Source organism: Bubalus kerabau, chromosome 1 (genome assembly GCF_029407905.1).
Source record: "Bubalus kerabau isolate K-KA32 ecotype Philippines breed swamp buffalo chromosome 1, PCC_UOA_SB_1v2, whole genome shotgun sequence".
Taxonomy (NCBI): domain Eukaryota; kingdom Metazoa; phylum Chordata; class Mammalia; order Artiodactyla; family Bovidae; genus Bubalus; species Bubalus kerabau.
In genome coordinates, this window is record NC_073624.1 from 230929939 (window position 1) to 230950544 (window position 20606).

Here is a 20606-nt window from a genome sequence, read left to right on the forward strand (position 1 = left end):
ACAACAGTTCTGAGATAGGGAGCTCAAGCAACATCTACCTATATAATGTTACAGTGAACTCAGCTGAGGTTTTACCTTAGTTCATTTTAAGAAATGAGAAGGGAGCATGCCCCACTGACTCTCAGGCTAACTGCGGACTCCACCCTCCCCAAGCACTGGCATGCTACTCCAATCAGCCATCATGAAACCAAACAAGACACACTCAAGCTTTGTCTGCTTTATTTCACTACATGAAGTTAAGCAATAAGGCAAAATAGTGACCTGTCATTCATAAAGACCAAGGAGTGCCTCTCATTCCCAAAATGGACCAAAAAGTAGATTTCTTTACAAATATGCGTGACATTTAGCTCATTAAGTCTATTAACAGTCTGAACAAAAGAAAACTCTAGTGGGCCAATCAAATCACAAATTCAGATTAAGTTCCCCAAATTGCAGTTTCTAGTGCTAATGACATCTAATTTGCTTGCAGTGGTACACACTCACCATACTTTAAAAATCTTGCACTGATCTAATATAAAAAATGAACAAATTAAAGTCCAAATTCACCAGCTGCAGATATTGAACCATTTCTCCTAACACACAGAATTACCAGCCCGTAGTGAAAACTATCTCGAGGAAACAGTAAATCAAGAGCTCTGTTATTCTGCAAGCTAATTTGACTTCTGAGGAAACAATTCTATGATCAAAAGTGTTTTTGTGTTTCTGTGTCACATGGGGGTGATGAGACCCGTGACTTCAACACTGTTATTTCTGGGAACAAACACCAGCTATATGCCATAAATGCCTAACAGTGTGTAGTCTGTGCAAACATGTAAACCAGGACGTTCTTCTCTACCTTGAGGCTCATCTCCTCCACTGACAAATATGCCGCACTGGCGTCACAGCAGGCTGTAGCGGGCAGTGAAATAGAAATTGATTTGACACTTTGTACGGTCACAAAAACTTAAACTATTTCTACAGTTTGCAAATTTGTCATTATACAACATGCTGCCCCAACTCCTAAGAGACTAAGCCTTATTACTGTCATAATATTAGAGATATGAGTTCTTTTTTTCTTACACTGCAGCATATATATTACTCTGTGGAATATTGTTTCATAATATTGGTTGATCTTAAGAGTACTATTTAGTGTCTTTCAAAGGTTTCCTAAATATTTCTACCTTCCAAGGGGAGCTGAAAAGTTACTGTGTCCTATATTTTAAATTGCTATATACATTTTTTTTTTAACTAAAGGCTTGAACTTAGAAACAAAACCAGGGTACACTCAGGAAATTTCTCTTTCCCCCAAAAGTCTGTTGGCCACTTGCTAACAATACATTTATGGAAACGTGGTGCAGCTGGTGGTCTACTTTGTCAAGTCTCATTTTAGAACACATCACAGAAACTAAGGTTGGCAAGCCAACTCCAGGATACCAAGTGAAAACAGCATGTGTGTTGTCAGGCAAGTATTCTGGGCTGCTTGTTGAACTATTTTATGGTTTATGATCAAAAATGGTCTTATTTGACAAACCTACGATAAAAGTCATAAACTCAGGAAGGAGGAAGGTTTTTTCCTTAATATCCAGTTTTGGATTCAAGAGATTACAAATGTTACTTTCCTCTTCAATCACTGGAAAGAACATTAGTTCAGATCATGATAAAAATCTAACCCTTAAGATATTTTCTGCATTCCAGAAGTGAACTTGCCCACCAAGTTTTCTTTGGGCTCTTTCCGGGTCCCAAATACTCAACAACTTACTGAGTTAAAGAGGCAGAGAGGAGAAGGGGTATGGGGTAAGACATATAAAGCATGCCTCCCTGTGGCAGCATCAATCCCTGGATATTGTGGCAACAGTTAAAATGAATAGAATTTGCCACCCCAGTGACATGACATGCAATTGCTTCCTTCTCAAATTTTCCCTAAGAGAAAAAGTTCCATATTCTGCTGGGAAAAAGATTTTTAAAGCAACTAATACATAAGTATCCTACATTCACTTAAAGAGGTCAAATGAAGGTGCATTAACTATTTCACAGGTCCTTCCAATCATCGCAAAACTAAAGACAACGTGACAATTCTATTTTCCTGTCAAATGGATGGAAGCCAGGAGGCAAGGGAAGGGATATATATTTAGAGTGCTAGACTATATCCAGTGGAATGCAAAAAGCAGTTGGTACAACACTGAGACCAGTGCCAGGTCATCAATAGCAGGTCTAACTTTTGGTTATTTTACGTTTTCATCCGTGAGACTGATCCTTTATGAGATCAGGTCAGGAGATAGGATGGAGTTTCTCAAGTGGTCAATTGAATGCCACTCCAAGGAACAGCCACATCCTTTCTTGAGATCGAACTATGCTGTTGTGAGTCAACGTGCAGGGTTCAGTGAGGGAGACACAGACTTATGGGTGTGAACAGAGGAGAGAGCCAGAGGTACAGCAGTCGCTGTGTTCCTAACGCCTTGCCTACACGCCCACCCTCCTAGGAACAGGACTCAGTAGTGCATGGTACATCATTATAAACAAGGTCTAACAAAGCAGCGGCTTCCACATTTTAACACAGGTTCGTGGTGATACTGTCCTTGGGGATCTGCCCGCCAGTGGAACATTTTAAGGAAGAAGCGGGCCCAAGCTGAGTTCCACATGCTGGGTGAGCCAGATGACTTCTGTGCCTTGGTCAGTTTCTTCGATGGGGCGGATGGGAGTGGCCAGGTTTTTAAAATCATGCTTCATCTTAAAGCACACGGTCACTTCGCCCTCTTCACGTTGTGGGGTCACTTTGATGAAAATACCCACTTTGTTGGCCTTTCTGAAGGCTATAATGCTATGGAAGGAAATAAGCACAGATTAAGCAGGTCACAGGTCAGCCAAGCCAGTTAGACTCACAGTCATTTTATGGCCCACAGGAAATCTCCGACGACAAAATATGACCAGACTCCCGTTTGTCAACAATGAAGAGTTTCTTCAGCAAAATGCCGATCTCCTTATTTTATTACAAAAGTAAAATACAGTCATAAAACTTAAGATAGGAAAAAGTGAATCTTTCTTCTTATTTTCTTCTTCAGTACACAGAGAAAAACTGTCAACAGTTTGGCTCTTAACCTACTACGTATTTTTCCATGCACTTACTCTTTTATGCTTTTTTAACCAAGACAAAAGGGACACACTATTCTGTAACAAGTTTTTTCCCCACTGTTTATCACAAACACCTGTCCATATTGGTGTACATAGATCTCCATTTTACTTAATGAGTGCATAGCAACCATAATTTGTTTACACCGAGTTCCTGTTACAAACATATCTTCACATTAACTTTTATAAACATGTGGTTATATTTCTACAGGATACAGACTAATGCTAACTCAGAGCTTTAAACGATTTCTGGAATATCATAAATCAGTGTGTCTTGTAAATAGCCTCTGTGAATTAGGAATTTTTAGAATAGAAAAAAAATCTCTAGTTCAAGTTTCCATCTCAGTTTTTGATATGCACTTGAAGTTTGTGTTTAAACACTTTAGCTTCAAAAGTAAAAAACAATGAAATAAACAGAACTTGATCTACTATCCAAATGATACTCAACTACTCTAAGAAAAGTAACTGAAACTAAACATTTACATATTATCCACTATTATGTACTATTAATTTCCAGACATCTGGAAGTCCTAAAAAGTACAATAATGTGAAATATAATTAAGCATTATACTAGCACAACCATTTTGAACCAACTAAATCTTTTATTTATATTAGATTCATTTAAAAAATTCAATTAAAAATAGTTAAAAAAAAATTCTTTCTAGCCTTAATTTCCCAGGCAACCACTGATGCCTGGGAAGCTTTTTTTTTTTTTTTTTAAATTCAGATTCTTGGTGCCTACCTAGACCTGCTGAAGAGAAGCTGTGGGGATTGGTACTCTATATGGAATTAAAAAAAAAAAAATTAAAACACCCAACCTGGTGCTTTCTGAAGTTAACCCAAGTGTTGCAATCACTGTACTAACCTCACCTTTGCAGTCACTTGGTTTCTCTAATTTGGCCCATGTTATTATATTTGTTCTCTCCAGTATCTTGGTGAGGAAGCTTTTAATCATTTTGTTAAAAAGTCTTAAATATGCCCTATACTAGTGTATTAAATGCTATTGCTTTTCAGCTCAAAGCACATTCTTTGTTTTCTTATTTTCTTGGCTGCACCACACACCTTGTGGGATCTTAGTTCCCTGAACAGGGATGGATTGGGCCCTCTGAAGTGGAGGTGTGCAGTCCTAACCACTGGACTGCCAGGGAATTCCCTAAGCCCACTTTCTGTATCTTGCTTTGTGACACAGGATTCTGCTAACCACACTCCTGCTTTTTAGGCTGGCTCCCTGTCAGGCTCCCTTCAGGGGCTCTAACAGAGACCAGTAACCTGTGGGAAGAAGGGCTGCTCCTCCGGGGGAGCCTCCTATCTCTGTGCAGCTCCAGCGGGCAGCACTCCAGCAATGCGTCTTTACTCAGGAAGTGGCATATCCAGGTGCAGTTTTCCAACTGCATAACCAGCTTCAGCATGCCACTCCTCCTCTGCCAGCCTGCCATGCCAGCACTAGTCAGGCAGTGTCCCCTCCCTCCCCCATTTCCCAGAGGTCTGAGCTGCAGCTCCACGGGACTCCTCCTTCCTTCAAGCTTCTAAATTCTAATCATTTTAACCATTTCTCTTTATCCTCTTAGGCCTAGGGATGGTAACTGCTTCACTTAATTGCCATCTCTGGGATATTTCAGATTTCTTTTTAACTTTTAAAGTTACCCAGTTAACAAGTCTTCATATTAAATTTTCTCTGTTCAAATAACAGATGTGATTTCTGTTTTTTAGACTGAAAGCTAACCAAAGTATTCCTCATCTGGGAAAGGTTTCGCTTTTACTTCTCAGTTAATAACTGAGAAGTATTAGGTATGAGAGAATAAAATCTATTAATCACTCAGAGGGAAAGGTGGTGGGCAAGTCGACAAATCTAACGATAAATCTCTGGGGACAGAGTATTGTACCCTGTACACAACCATTAACAAACACACACCTGAACATTTTTTACCATGGGAAACACAGGTTAAAAAACTGTGCTTACAGAATGATCCTAATTATGGAAATGTTACTGGTGTTTATCTCTAGTGGTGAGATTTTATTTTCTTCTTCATATATATGATTTAATATATCATATAAAAATGGGCTTCCTTGTGGCTCAGCTGGTAAAGAATCCACCTGCAATGTGGGAGACCTGAGTTCAATCCCTGGGTTGGGAAGATCCCCTGGAGAAGGGAAAGGCTACCGACTCCAGTATTCTGGCCTGGAGAATTCCATGGACTCTATAGTCCATGGGGTCACAAAGAGTTGGACACGACTGAGTAACTTTCACTTTCACTTCACTAATATATCTTCATATATATCAGTTAATAATAATAAATAGGAAGAAAAAATTACTTAAATTCAGGTAAGAAAACTGAGATCTATCAGTGGGCCTCCTGTAAACCAGCCAACTGTGGTATGTGGGTGGGTGGGTCGGGGGCGAGTCACAGAAAGATCACTTACTCAGGATCGTCCTGAAAGTCCTGGGGTTCTGCCAACTCGTCATACTCTGCTGCTGCATCCTTGCCGGCTAAAACGAGCTCTTTGGGAGGCACCACCACCTGGAGAGCAGCACAGAGAGGCTGGCCTCAGAAGGGGTCAATGCACTGTACAACATTCATCCAATAGAATACAGCAAAGTACTGCCCTGACCCAGACATACAGAAGGAAGCAGCAAGTTTCAAGAAACATACAACATTACTTCACTTACAAAAAGTTTAAAAACATATTGTTTGGGAATATAGACATTAATGATAAAAGATTAAGAACAAAGAAATTTAAGGGAATGAAAAAGTCAAGAGAGTGCTTAGTTCATTGGGGTTGCCATGGGTAATTCAAGTGGGAGGACACGGGGGCTTCAATTGTGCCTTCACTGTTTCATTTCTTAAGGGGCTGGTGGAACATGGGTGTCTGTATATTGTTCTCTATACTCTGTGGTATAAAAAAAGAAAAAAAGGAGAAACACATAAAACATAAAAAGAAGAAACATATAACATAAAACAAAGGAGAAACATAAAACATATAAAGGAGAAAAACACATAAAGGGGAAGCTTAAAACTTCCAACAACGCAAGAGAAGACTCTACACATGGACATCACCAGATGGTCAATACTAACATCAAACTGATTATATTCTTTGCACCCAAAGATGGAGAAGGTCTATACAATCAGCAAAAACAAGACCGGGAGCTGACTGTGGCTCAGATCATGAACTCCTTACTGCAAAATTCAGACGTAAGTTGATGAAAGTAGGGAAAACCACTAGACCATTCAGGTATGACCTAAATCAAATCCTTTTTGATTATACAGTGGAAGTGACAGACTCAAGGAATTAGATCTGATAGACAGAGTGCCTGAAGAACTATGGACGGAGGTTCATGACGTTGTACAGGAGGCAGTGATCAAGACAATCCCCAAGAAAAAGAAATGTAAAAAGGCAAAATGGTTGTCTGAGGATGCCTTACAAACAGCTGAGAAAAGAAGATAAGCTAAAGGAGAGAAAAGGGAAGATACACCCATCTGAATGCAGAGTTCCAAAGAATAGCAAGGAGAGATAAGAAAGCCTTCCTCAGTGATCAATGGCAAGAAACAGAGGAAAAACAATAGAATGGGAAAGACTAGAGATGTCTTTGTGAAAATCAGAGATACCAAGGTAACATTTCATGCAACGATGGGCACAATAAAGGACAGAAATGGTATGGACCTGACAGAAGCAGAAGAGATTAAGAAGAGGTGGCAAGAATACACAGAAGAACTATACAAAAAAGATCTTAATGACCCAGATAACCACAATGGTGTTATCACTCACCTAGAGGCAGACATCCTGGAATGTGAAGTCAAATGGGCCTTAGGAAGCATCACTACAAAGCTAGTGGAGGTGATGGAATTCCAGGTGAGCTATTTCAAATCCTAAAAGATGATGCTGTTAAAGTGCTGCACTCAATACGCCAAAAATTTGGAAAACTCAGCAGCGGCCACAGGACTGGAAAAGGTCAGTTTTCATTCCAATCCCAAAGAATGTCCAAACTACTGCACAATGGCACTCATCTCACACGCTAGCAAAGTAATGCTCAAAATTCTCCAAGCCAGGCTTCAACAGTACGTGAACTGTGAACTTCCAGATGTTCAAGCTGGATTTAGAAAAGGCAGAGGAACCAGAGATCAAACTGTCAACATCTGTTAGATTATAGAAAAAGCAAGAAAGTTCCAGAAAAACATCTACTTCTGTTTTATTGACTATGCCAGAGCCTTTGACTGTGTGGCTGTTTCCACCACAAACTGTGGAAAATTCTTCAAGAGATGGGAATACCAGACCACCTTACCTGCCTCCTGAGACATCTGCATGCAGGTCAAGAAGCAACAGTTAGAACCAGACATGGAACAACAGACTGGTTCCAAATTGGGAAAGGAGTTCATCAGTCAAGGCTGTATATTTTCACCCTGCTTATTTAACTTATATGCAGAGTACATCATGCAAAATGCCAGGCTGGATGAACCACAACCTGGAATCAAGACTGCCAGAAGAAATATCAATAACCTTAGATACGTAGATGACACCACTTTTATGGTAGAAAGGGAAAAAGAACTAAAGAGCCTCTTGATAAGAATGAAAGAGGATAGTGAAAAAGCTGGCTTAAAACTCAACATATAAAAAACGAAGATCATGGCATCTGGTCCCATCACTTCATGACAAATAGATGGGGAAACGGTGGAAATAGTAACATTTTATTTTGGGGGGCTCTAAAATCACTGCAGATAGTGACTACAGCCATGAAATAAAAAGATGCTAGCTCCTTGGAAGAAAAGCTATGACAAACCTAGACAGCATGTTAAAAATCAGAGACACTACTTTTCTGACAAAGGTCTGTCTAGTCAAAGCTATGGTTTTTCCAGCAGACATGTATGGATATGAGAGTTGGACTATAAAGAAGGCTGAGGGCTGAAGAATTGATGCTTTTGAACTGCAGTGTTGGAGAAGACTCTTAAGAGCCTTGGACTGCAAGGAGATCAAACCAGTATATCCTAAAGGAAATCAGTCCTGAACATTCTACTGATAGGACTGATGTGGAAGCTGAAATTCTAATACTTTGGCCAACTAATGCAAAGAACTGACTCCTTGGAAATGACCTGGATGCTGGGAAAGATCGAAGGCGGGAGGACAAGGGGACAACAGAGGATGAGATGGTTGGATAGCATCACCAACTTATTGGACATGAGTTTGAGCAAGCAAGCCCCGTGAGTTAGTGATGGACAGGAATGCCTGGAGTCCTGCAGTCCATGGGGTTGCAAAGAGTCAGACACGACTGAGCGACTAAACTGAAGTGAAAGGAGAAACAGTGGTTCCAACATATTTTTTGAAATGGGAATACTGGCTATGTTTATGGCCATGAAAAACAGTTTTCTTCACACTTAGCCTTTGGTTGTAACTAGGCTTCAACTTTGCTCTGTTAGAGGTTAACAAATAACAATGTTAATAACATTTCTAATTATGGAAATAAATGTGGCTGGGGAGCTGAAAGAGAGAGAAAAGCAGCAAATTCATAAGCTGGGTATATTTATCAGGCACTTATTTCTATCTGGATAGAGACACTGGATAGACAGCTCATTAGTGTTATTTTAAAAAGGAGCAAGGACAGATGGGTGTCATCTCTCTTTGGAAGTGATGCCGGGAAATGATTCCATTAAAAAGCAGAAGGAAAAATAAAGAGATAAATTCTCTACTAAAAAGCATAACTCGAATAACAGCTAATTAAAGATATAGGCATCTTTTCTGCTGATTTGTTACGAATACCATGCTGAATTATGAGACAATAAAATGGCCTATTACAGAGAAAAGTTCTTGTTCTAAAATTTCAAGTACTAAATGAATCATGAAATAAAATGTAGAAAGGTCTCAGTTCATTCATTCAAGTAATACTGAGAGTCAGAATCGCCTATTTTAATATTTAGTGCCACGTATACTCTCACCGACTCGATGGACGTGAGTTTGAGTGAACTCCGGGAGTTGGTGATGGACAGGGAGGCCTGCTGTGCTGCAATTCATGGGGTCGCAAAGAGTCGGACACGACTGAGCGACTGAACTGAACTGATACTCTATGTAGGCCTTCCCAGGTGGCGCTAGTGGTAAAGAACGCACCTGCCAATGCTGGAGACATGAGAAGCGGGTTCAATCCCTGGGTCGGGAAGATCCCCTGGAGGACGGCAAGACTACCCACTCCATTACTGTTGCCTGGAGAATCCCATGGACAGAGGAGCCTGGCAGACTATGGTCCACAGGGTTGCAAAAAGTTGGACATGACTGAGGTGACTTAGCATGCACACACACATGCATACTCTACGTAAGCAGAGGGCATCTAGCTGAGGCACATCAGCTTTTAAAAGGAAATGTCATTTCCTTTGCTTCTTGAAGAATGAGTATGCCTCAGGCAGAAAGAGAGGTATGGGCATGTCTGTCAGAAGAGTGGGATGAGAATTAAGAATTCTAGGTAAAATGAGTAGCATATGTAATTCTCCAGGAACATTAGAGTTTATGACCCATTGGATCTGCTTGGATCTCAACCATTAATGTGCATGATCTAGAGAACGCTAGATTTAGCTGTTCTAGGGAAGATCGTAATGGAAGAAAAGAGACAAGGATATTACGGAGCTCTTAAGCTTTGCCACGGAGAAGGCGATGGCACCCCACTCCAGTACTCTTGCCTGGAAAATCCCATGGATGGAGGAGCCTGGTAGGCTGCAGTCCATGGGGTCGCTAAGAGTCGGACACGACTGAGCGACTTCACTTTCACTTTTCACTTTCATGCACTGGAGGAGGAAATGGCAACCCACTCCAGTGTTCTTGCCTGGAGAATCCCAGGGACGGCGGGACCTGGTGGGCTGCTGTCTATGGGGTCGCACAGAGTCAGACACGACTGAAGCGACTTAGCAGCAGCAGCAGCAAGCTTTGCCAAGGAATCTAGTTTATTCCAATGTCAGAGAGACACCAAACAAGCAGCCTGCCATGATCAAAGCTAAATCTTAGAAAGATCATCCTAATGGCAAGAGAGAAGATGGGCTGGAGTGGAAGTGGGGGTGAACTAAAAACAGGGAGTTAGAAAGTTACTGTCCTAGTCCATGTGAGAAATGCTGAAACCCTCAAAAAGGGCAGTGGCAGTGTGCCTGCGGATGAAGTAGAAAACCCTAGAGGTGAAATCAAGAGAACCTGAAGACTGGATGTGAAAATGAGAGTGTGGAATCCTTTAAAGCAGGTCAAATGAGGCCAGTCCAGGAAAGTCAGGGTCACTCAGAAAGAAGCAAAACACTCCTACCTTAGCAGTGCTGTTGATATTATCAGGGTCCCCCTCCTCGCACTCCAAAAGAGTCACGTGGGTAAGGTTCTCCACTGGATTCGTGAGAGTCAGGAGGACCTGGCTCTCCTGGGGAAAAGGAAAGGTATCTTTCAGACATGCTCCCCTGCTGCCACCTAGGTCCACCTTCTCTCATGATTATATCACAAAATCATCACCCCGTGCGCCCCCGCCTCCCACCATCACTCTTGAGCACCCCACCTGTACCTCTGCATCACTGCATTCTTAAATGCTCATCAACTCCTATATAACTTATACACTAGACTATATACTCTCTAGAGTTGCTATGTCACTGAGGAAATGAATCAGATTCCATAAAAAGGGCCAGTTACTCGATCCAGAAATTCTGAGACATATACATTATCTAAGTGACTGTTTAAAGTTTGTAACTCTTACCCTACCCAGGATGTCACTAGGACTTAAAAGAAGGAAGCCCTCATAAATAAAATATAGAAGCCACAGGCCAGCCAGATGTATTAATATAGCAAAAAAAAAAGGCATATCAAGACTATAGAAGACTTTTAAGATTTCTTGAACTTTTTTGGTATGCTCTTTAGCAAAAAAAAAAAAAAAAATCTTTGAAATGAACAAGGACTATAAAAGTGTCTTTATTGCTGCAGAACATTCTGTAATTTGTTGGGAGGCATATGTGGGAGTTAAGGACTCAAAGAACAGAGGGGCTGTGGTAACGAAATCTATGACAATACACACACACACACAGATGGTGGAAAATCACACACACACACACACACACAAAGATGTTAGAGAATCATACACACACACACACACGGTGTACACACACACACACACAGGAGGAGAGCTGAAGCTGCCTGTGGGGTCTAACATCTCCTTTTTTACCAGCCATGATTCTACCACCATGTAATGTGCACCCTGCTCCTTCTGCATATATTTCAAAGATGCTATAATCAAGAACCCCAGCTTAAGGACACTTAAAATCTCAGTCCCTTTATTATTTCAAACTTTCTTCTTTTCTATCTCTTGCTCATTGAATCCCCTGTCAAATATGCACAGCCACCACATACACTAAGCACACCTCCTCGACCAATTAACTCTCTCTCCCCATTAATATACATGGTACTAACCTTCATGTAGCGAAGGTTGGGAATTGACATGATTCTCACTTCTGGGATATAATTGCTGTAAGTGAATAAAAAATGCATTAATGTTCACTGCAGTCTCTTGTAAGAAATGATTTCTTCTTGTTAATTAGAACAAGTCAGAGAAAATTTTAAAGATTCTTCCTATCACTACAATAAGAATTTAAGACGTGAAATCAAACCGGTAATGAGTTCTTTCTGAAATCTCACGCATACCTCTATATATCCATGCATCAAGGTGGATATCTCCCTTATGTATTTATTAGATATGTCTTTTGAGATTTTTATTAATTCATTTCTGTAAATCTATAAGGCAACTGGCGATAAGATCCAACACTGATTTAATAATACATTGCAGGGGTACAAAAACAATACCACATACTAAACAAACACTTTTACGTAGCATTTACTATGTGCCAGGCAATATTTGAAATTTGTTAAAAATATTAACTCATGTAATCCTCATTGCAACCGCATTAAACAGGTATTACTATTATCCCCATTATAAAGATGAAGACACCAGGCTTAGGAGAAGCAGCCTGCTGGAAGTGGCCAGGATTCAAACCTAGGCAGTCTGGCTGCAGGGTCTTGCTCTTAACTGCTCTGTATGCTACCTCTCTGAATAAGACAATAGAATATTGTACTTATGTGTGCTTGTTCTGGACTCAAAACCATTGGGGTTCAAATTCCAACTTAGTATTTATATACTAAGATATTCCTTTGTAAAGAGCAGGGCAAGATATTTAGCTCTTTGTGTCTTGGTTTCTTCAATCATAAAATGAGAACATTGAAAGTTCCTTTTTATTGTGAAGAATAAATAGTATGTACAAAAAGTGCTTGGAACAAAGCACGCATAAATGTTATCATGCAAATATTAACTGAAGATAAAATCTTTTGCAGAAACACTTCAAGAGGGTGCGTGTGGGAGGGCATCTTAGCATTACGGTATTTTAACTTCCGACTAGGTATTTTTCATGATGGTCATCACGATTATCTGAGTAATTTGATATAAAATTCAAGGGCCCCCACTATCAAGGATTTGGATTTAGCTGGTCTGATTTGTGGCCAGAACATATGTATTAAGATTCCTTGGTGACTCTGCCATGATGCCAGGGAAAAAAAAACACACACACTTTTTTCCCCAAAGAACTCTTAAGAAACTGATGTGAAGCACATCTGGCCATTCGGGATTTCTGCAAGGAGTGTAATTCTTAATTAGGAAAGGAGTTTGTACCACATGTCACTTCTGTAGTCCTAATCAGTCATGAATTAAATAACAGTAGTTAGGAAAACAGAACATACTGTATGGGGATTTACAGTTACAAAGCATTTGCAAATGTAATAGCTCATTTGATCCTTCTTAACAAACCCAAGTGGAGAAGGAAATGGCAACCCACTCCAGTGTTCTTGCCTGGAGAATCCCAGGGACGGGGGAGCCTGGTGGGCTGCCATCTATGGGGTCGCACAGAGTTGGACACAACTGAAGCGACTTAGAAGCAGCAGCAGCAGCAACAAACACAAGAGGATGGCAGGACTGGTGTTATGCCCGTTCAGAGATGAGGAAAATCAGTTCAGACAAATTCTGTGACAGAACCCATATCTGGCCCTCCTAGTTCCTTCCTCCTAAGTTACCAGACCAGCACTTATCTGCCATTTGACTGCCAATGATTTCCTTTTAATTGTTATATAATACTCTACATGCATGTATCTCAATTCAATCAACTATTTCTTTGTTAATGGTTAATCAGTTTGACATAAAAACTGTTTCCAGATTTTTACCATTAAAATGTTACAACACACATCTTTTAAAAATGTATCTTTATATATTACCAGTCTTTATATATTGCTTTTATTTCTATAGAATAGATTCCTGAGATAGTACTACCTGGTTAAAATGTGTATGTCATTTTGTCTTGATATTCCAAGTCACTCTCCAGAAAGACTCTAGCAACTCACTCTACCAACAATATGTACAAGTATGTTTACCCACATTCCCATGAGCACTCTGAACTAGTATTTAAAATTTTCCTATCAAGTCCCAGCATCTTTCCATGTATTTACCAGCCATTTGGAATTTCTATTCTGTGAACTACATATTCAAATCCTTTGCTCCACCTCATCTCCCCATCCCACCCATTCCAGGGATATTCAAGTTTTATTTATCATGCAGTAGCAAATATTCTTTCTTACTCGACTGTCTTAGGACTTTGTTGTCAATTTTGTTTTTTATAACTCATATTTTTCTGCTAAGGTCAGAGCTGGCTATTTTCCTTACTAGCTTCTGGGCTTCCTGCCTTATTCAGGAAGGGCTCTCTCACCCTAAAGTCAAGACAATAATTTACTAATTATTCTTTTTGATAAATGATTTTCATACACAAAATTCCCTTCTACTGACAAGTCCCAGTGAGTTAACATGAATTTAATTATTTTCATCCCATGCAACAAAGCACTATCAGAACATAGTTCAATAATAGTGTTACGCGATATTCTTCCATCTGCTATACTTTTTTTTTTTTTTTTAAAGAGATCATTCCCAAACTTAGGTACTTTATCATTTGGAATGAATGACTCTCCAACCAACAACATACCACATTGCCAGAGACCATACTATTACATGTCCCTGATATAAACACCTTGGATTCTGTGTCTGTAGACTTGCCTTAAACTTCCTGTTATGTATTTCAAAACCAAAACAAGAACAGAATAGCAAGATTACTCTGATGTAGCTTCTCTCTTCTTTTTTAAGCCAAGAGTAAGCACATTTCATAGTGGGGGAAAAACAAAACAGTAACCTGAAACATCAATCCCAAATACTCACACAGCAACCATCTGGATTTTGAATTTGATAGATGTTGGATTAAATTCTGGCTTGCTCAGATTATGTTCACATTTCTAAAAAGAAAAAATATACATAATATGTATCAGAGGAAAACAAGAATAAAATCTGCTGATCTACACAGCTGCTAAATTCAAAAGCACAGCATTTAATACAGTTTGATTTTGCTGCAAGATCACATATATTTTAAAACAGTGTATATTAACTGATAACCAAAATATAGGAAAGATGATGTTTTGGACTTTTGGAAATAAGCAACCACACTATCAAATATTATAACCTTTAGTGCTTCAAATTGAAATAAAAACTTACAAATACTTAAAAAAATTTTTTTATTTTTAAATTTATTTTTGGCTATGCTGGGTATTCACTGCCATGCACAGGCTTTCTCTATTTGTGGTTAGAGGGCTTCTCATTGTGGTGAGTTCTCTTGTTGCAGAGTACAGGCTCTTGGAGAAGGCAATGGCACCCCACTCCAGTACTCTTGCCTGGAAAATCCAATGGACGCAGGAGCCTGGTAGGCTGCAAGTCCATGGGGTCGTTAAGAGTCAGACACAACTGAGCGACTTCACTTTCACGCATTGGAGAAGGATACGGCACCTCACTCCAGTGTTCTTGCCTGGAGAATCCCAGGGGCAGGGGAGCCTGGTGGGCTGCCGTCTATGGAGTCACACAGAGTCAGACAAGACTGAAGCGACTTAGCAGCAGCAGCACAGGCTCTAGGTTCGCAGGCCTCAGTAGTTGCAGCTCGAGGGCTTAGTTGCTCCACAGCATGCAGGATCTTCCCAGATCAGAGAGTGAACCTGTGTCCCCTGCGTTGGCAGGTGGACTCAAAACCACTGAACCACCAGTGAAGTCCCTAACACACACTTCTAATTAAGTGTGAACAATGTGAATTTTGCTGAGTTTTCCTCTTTCCCGTTTTCTTTTCTTTTTGGCTGTGGCTTGCAGTGGCATGTGGGATCTTCCCCAGTCAGGGATTGAACCCATACCCCCTGCAGTGAAAGCATGGTGTCCTAACCACTGGACTGTTAGGGAAGTCCCTTCTTTGTTTTATGTTATTTTTATTAGTCCTTTTTAATTTCCTCTCTACTAGTCTAAAAGATACCCATTCTTGGTTTAAGTGAACTTAAACACCACACTGACTTGTAGGAGGTAGGTGTAGGTACTGTAAATATTGTCTGTATTTCACAGATGATAAAAATTGGGAAAGGTAAATAATCTGAGCAAATGTCACAGAGCCAGTAAGACTTGGAGCTGGGATTTAAATCCAAGTGCTGTGATTCCAGATCTAATGCTTTAGAATAAACAATTACTTGCTTACTATCTTGAATTGGCTCCACCTATATCCAGTTAAAAAATTTTTTAACTCTAGAAAAAAAAGAACAGTGTAAAGATACCAGTTACTGATCCTACTGTTCCTCTCCTCAGAGCCAACTAGTTTCTCATGTATAGCTGATGAGCATAAAAAGTATACACATACATCATCTTTCTTTTTCACAGTAACACAAAAGAGAACATTTTATATTCTTCTGCCTTTTCCACCAAATCTATCTCGCAAATTATATACCAACACACCCAGAGGTATCTCTGTGTCCTATTTAATAATTCTGTAACTTATTTAACCAGACCCAAATTGATAAATGCTTCCACAATTTTGCTACTACAAATAACACAGCAGTGAGTAATCTTGTATGCAAATCACTTCCCACATGCATATATATATCTGTAGGATAATTTCCTAAAAGTGCATTTGTTATTTTGATGGATATTGCCAAATTGCTAACTTCTGCCAATCTGATGATTATGAAATGGTTTCTCATTGCAGCTTTAATGTACACTTCCCGATTACTGTACATGTTTGAATATCTCTCCTCTTTACTGGGAACTGGGATTCCGTCTGCCATAACTGGCACATTAGTATCTACTTGTCAATTTTACAATGGGGTATTATCTTTTCCTTACTGATTTGTTATACTTCTTCATATATTCTGGATACTAATTCTCTGTCAATTACATACTTTACAAATTACTCTTCTCAGTCTGTGATCTATCTTTTCATTTCTTTATGGGTTTTCCTTGTAATGGGGGTACAAATTTTAATGTGTCAAATATGTAATTTTATCCTTTATGGTTTATTTTACTTATGGACTACTTACTCCCTTAACCAGAAGCCATAAAGCCATATTTCCTTCTAGAAATATTGCTCTTCATATTTACTCTTTAAAGTTTTCAAGGTTCCTAAAATTGACTTCTGTGTATCATGTAAGTTAGAGGCCCCATTTTTTTTTTTCACAGAATTATTTGAGATGATTTCACAAGCTATTCTTTCCCCAGTGACTTGAAAGGCCATTACTTGGTAAAATCAAGTTTCCTGATATGCATAAGTCTATTTCTGCTTTCTCTATTCTGTTTCAACAGTCTATAAATCTAACATAAACATTTTTTATATGTGTGTGTGTGTATATATGTATATATTCCCTCTTTTCTTACATAAAAAGTTATGTGCCTGCTATACACCCTGTTTTTTTGCATTTATAAATACATCCCATGTTATGACATTATTTCTTATAGATCTACAGTACTCATTGGGTAGATGTATCCTAATCTCGGTCGGAGAAGACAACGGCACCCCACTCCAGTACTCTTGCCTGGAAAATCCCATGGGCGGAGGAGCCTGGTAGGCTGCAGTCCATGGGGTCGCTAAGAGTCAGGCATGACTGAGTGACTTCACCTTCACTTTTCACTTTCATGCATTGGAGAAGGAAATGGCAACCCACTCCAGTATTCTTGCCTGGAGAATCCCAGGGACGGGGGAGCCTGGTGGGCTGCCGTCTATGGGGTCGCACAGAGTCGGACACGACTGAAGTGACTTAGCAGCAGTAGCAGCATCCTAATCTCGACATATTTTGGCTTGTATTTGTAGAGGTGTATCTCCAGGGAGGTTGATAGGTCAATATAATATTGATTTTTTGCCTGCTGGATCTGTCCATTTCTGAGAGACAGGTGTTGAAGTCTCCAACTATGATGGTGGATTCATCTATTTCTCCTTATAGCTCTATCAGATTTTGCCTCACATGGTTTGACACGCGATTGTTGGGCAAATGTACATTAAGAATGGTTATATCTTCTTGGAGAACCGACCTCTTTATCATTATGTAATATCCTTCTTTATCCCTGGTAACTGTCCTTACTTTGGAGTCTGCTTTGTCTGAAATGAATATGGCTACTCTTGCTTTCTTTTGATTAGTATTAGCATGGTATATTTTCTTCTTTCCTCTGATCCCTTCCTTCCTCTCTCTCTCCCTTCTTTCCTTCTTTCTATGCTTTGTTTGAATCCGGAATTAAAGTCTATATACTGTATTTGTTTGGTTGACAGGCCTGTCTCTTCTAATCTAATGCTGTGTTATTTGATAATAGCAGCTATTAGTCACATGTCATTATTTAAATGAATTTCATCTTAGAAAGACTCAGGACCCACAGCTGCACTACCATATTTCAAGTGCTCAGTAGGCTACATATGACTTGTGGCTAACATGCTGGACTGTAGAGATAAGGAACATTTCCATCACTACAGAAAGTTCTGTTGGATGGTACTGATCTAAAATGTTTCCTTTCCCTTTTTTGGGTATTTTTTCTTTTACAGTATTTTTTCTATTAACTGAAGAGACTGATGTTTCATAGATTCCCAGAGCCTAGATTTGCTTATTTTTCTTTCTTGCTTTTCTTTTAAATTGACTTTTAAAAATCAGTCCTTTTTGTTTCCTCCCTACTCTCCTAAAAGCTTTATATTCTTTCAGTATTCTTTTAGGGGTTAGCAGTATGAACTTAACCTTCAGATACCCCAGCTTCCACTTTTATAAAATAAGGCTAACAACAGTACTTACCTCACTGAGTTAGGGGCTTTAAGCTTATCTTGAAAGCTTTAAAACAGTGCCTGCACAATGGAACATTCTCTATAAACATTTTCTAGTTACTACTTTCCAGAGGTTTTGATACTGACCAGATCCCAACTGCATTTATTTTTGCTTTTCTCTCACAAAATGACAACTCTACAGAGAGGAATACTTACTCGGCAGCGCAGGGACCGTTTGATCAGAAGATGCTTATGACGAGGATAGAGCTGTGAAGCACAGACTGGCTGGAAGTCAGGCTGTAAGAGGCGCTGCTGAAGGGTGGTCACTAGCATGAAAGGCAGAAACCACGCTTAGTTTAAGTGACTCGCTCAAAATCAGATGTATATGTGATAACTACACAAAATAACACTGCCTTTGTGACTAGCACTCTTCAAAAAAAAATATGGAAATTTGACAGACATTTCTTCAAATGATTACCTCTATCTTATTTTCTGCATGATTCATTTTAGTACTAACAACTATACCACTAAAAATCTCAAATCAAAAATAAAAATCACAAGGCATAGAAGTAACAAAAACAGAATTAGATGTAAAATAGAAACAAAGTAGAATCATGTATAAAATTACCCTCTGTTAAATTTACTGGTCTCGTATAATAGTCTTCAGGTAGAGGTTCCACTTCATCTACAGCCTGAGCTGGCTCAATCTTTATCTCCTTCTGGTCCTCTCCTTCTTTAAGGCTAAAAGATAAAAGCAGTCATTTCTCAAGGGTCCACCTAAAAGTCCATGATACCACTAACTGAAGTACTCCTCTATTGTAGAATATTCTTTCTGGCTAGGTTTTTCCTAAATATGAGCATCTTCTTCCCCACTGGCAACTGTTACTTTAAAACCACATTCCTTCAACATTCATTTTGATACCAGCTTTTTCCTTCAAAGCCATTTAATGTCCAAACTTACGAAAGTCCAGCAAGGGTACTGATGGCTGTACCAGCTCGTGGTCGCTGAAGCCTGGTTCCAAGACCGTATTTGTCCTAAACAGAGTTAAGAAATTTCTCTTAGAAATTCTATTTGTATATGTGTTATGTATCAAATAAAGAATTTGGGGAGGGACAGCATGAGAAGCTCAGGGAATAAGCAAAAAAGAAAAAAAGCTAATTTAATAAATGCTTCTTTTAAAGAGAGTAAGTGTAGCCCCACATCATCTTATTCTTAAAATGACAACAAAACCACCAAACATGGAGACTGAAACTACATTAATACAGTGAAAATGAGCAAAATGTGATTTTTAATCTAAAAATACCTAAGCAATAGCTTAGACCAGAAAACTATGTGAACTATCTAAGACACACGATGAATGTCTTCTTGGAACACCAGTGATCATCTGCTAACTTTAGGGTCAGCAAGAATCATAAAAGAACTTACCACTACATGAATAGTATGTTGCTGTAGGCACCAAAATAGCAGCAGGTTGCAACAGAGACAAAAAAATGCAGGATAAGATACAAGCAAACTCATACAGCAGGCAGGTCATAGGGGAAAGTTGGAAGAGTAACACATTTAATTCCAATTCCTCCCTAAATACACTACTACACATGCTGATTATACCACTGGATTGTTCAAAAAAATTCACGGAGACGTCATAAAAACCTCTGGCAAATGTGGATGCTTTGCAAATTGTAATGTTTTATTAAATTCTAAGACATTTTTATATGACTCTTACCAATTCTTAGGGTTTTAATGGCTTAACTAATTCTCAGGCAGAAGCAGTACAAGAATTTATTTAACCATTACAAGTCTCATTCCCTTCAGTGTAAAATGGGAATATACCACCTACTACACAGGACTGTTGTGAGGATTAAGCACAGTAATATGGATAAAGAACTCAGCACTGAGTTTGATACATCACTGCCATTCAAGAAACATTATTTATTAAATGCCAACCTGCTTGGCTCCAAGCAAACACACAAAAAGTAAATTATTCTGGGAGCAAATAAAACTTGGGGGGACAACGGCAAAAACTTCAAACCCTAATTTCTCATTTCTAACTGGTAGTTTACAAACTAGTAGAGAATAACTTTGATCAATAATTTCTATCAAAATTACACCTGTATATATTACTACTTATTTAACCATAAAAAAGCTCAGTATAAAAGTCAGTATTTTTCACATTGGAGAAATACTGGAAGGTGCCAAAAAATTATGATAACTGAAGTCCAGAAATCACTACTACCAGGATGCCAGAGGTGGGTGGACTACATGTGTAACATGAATAAAATCTACCATTTGTTCATATTCTTCTGACTTTCTGTAATATTCAAAAGCTGTAAATGTGGGTGCCTACACAACTAATAGTAACCTCTTCAGGAAATAAGAAGATGATAGAG

The 20606-nt window shown here is 39.2% G+C and overlaps 1 protein-coding gene across 2 annotated transcripts in view; it reads right to left on the reverse strand.

The window, feature by feature from the left end:
* Nucleotides 1-202: 202 nt before the first annotated feature.
* Nucleotides 203-20606, reverse strand: part of DCTN4 (dynactin subunit 4) — a 32886-nt gene continuing 12482 nt past the window's right edge. Inside the window, exons 6-14 of one of the 2 annotated variants that reach the window (XM_055558827.1) lie at nt 19645-19665; nt 19180-19253; nt 18847-18959; nt 18435-18544; nt 14345-14418; nt 11512-11566; nt 10370-10477; nt 5527-5624; nt 203-2797 (exon numbers count right to left, since the gene is read on the reverse strand). In XM_055558827.1, coding sequence (XP_055414802.1) covers nt 2584-2797; nt 5527-5624; nt 10370-10477; nt 11512-11566; nt 14345-14418; nt 18435-18544; nt 18847-18959; nt 19180-19253; nt 19645-19665 — 867 coding nt within the window. In that variant the 3' untranslated portion in view covers nt 203-2583. The remainder of the gene's footprint in view (nt 2798-5526; nt 5625-10369; nt 10478-11511; nt 11567-14344; nt 14419-18434; nt 18545-18846; nt 18960-19179; nt 19254-19644; nt 19666-20606) is intronic. The other variant, XM_055558837.1, reaches the window with a different exon arrangement.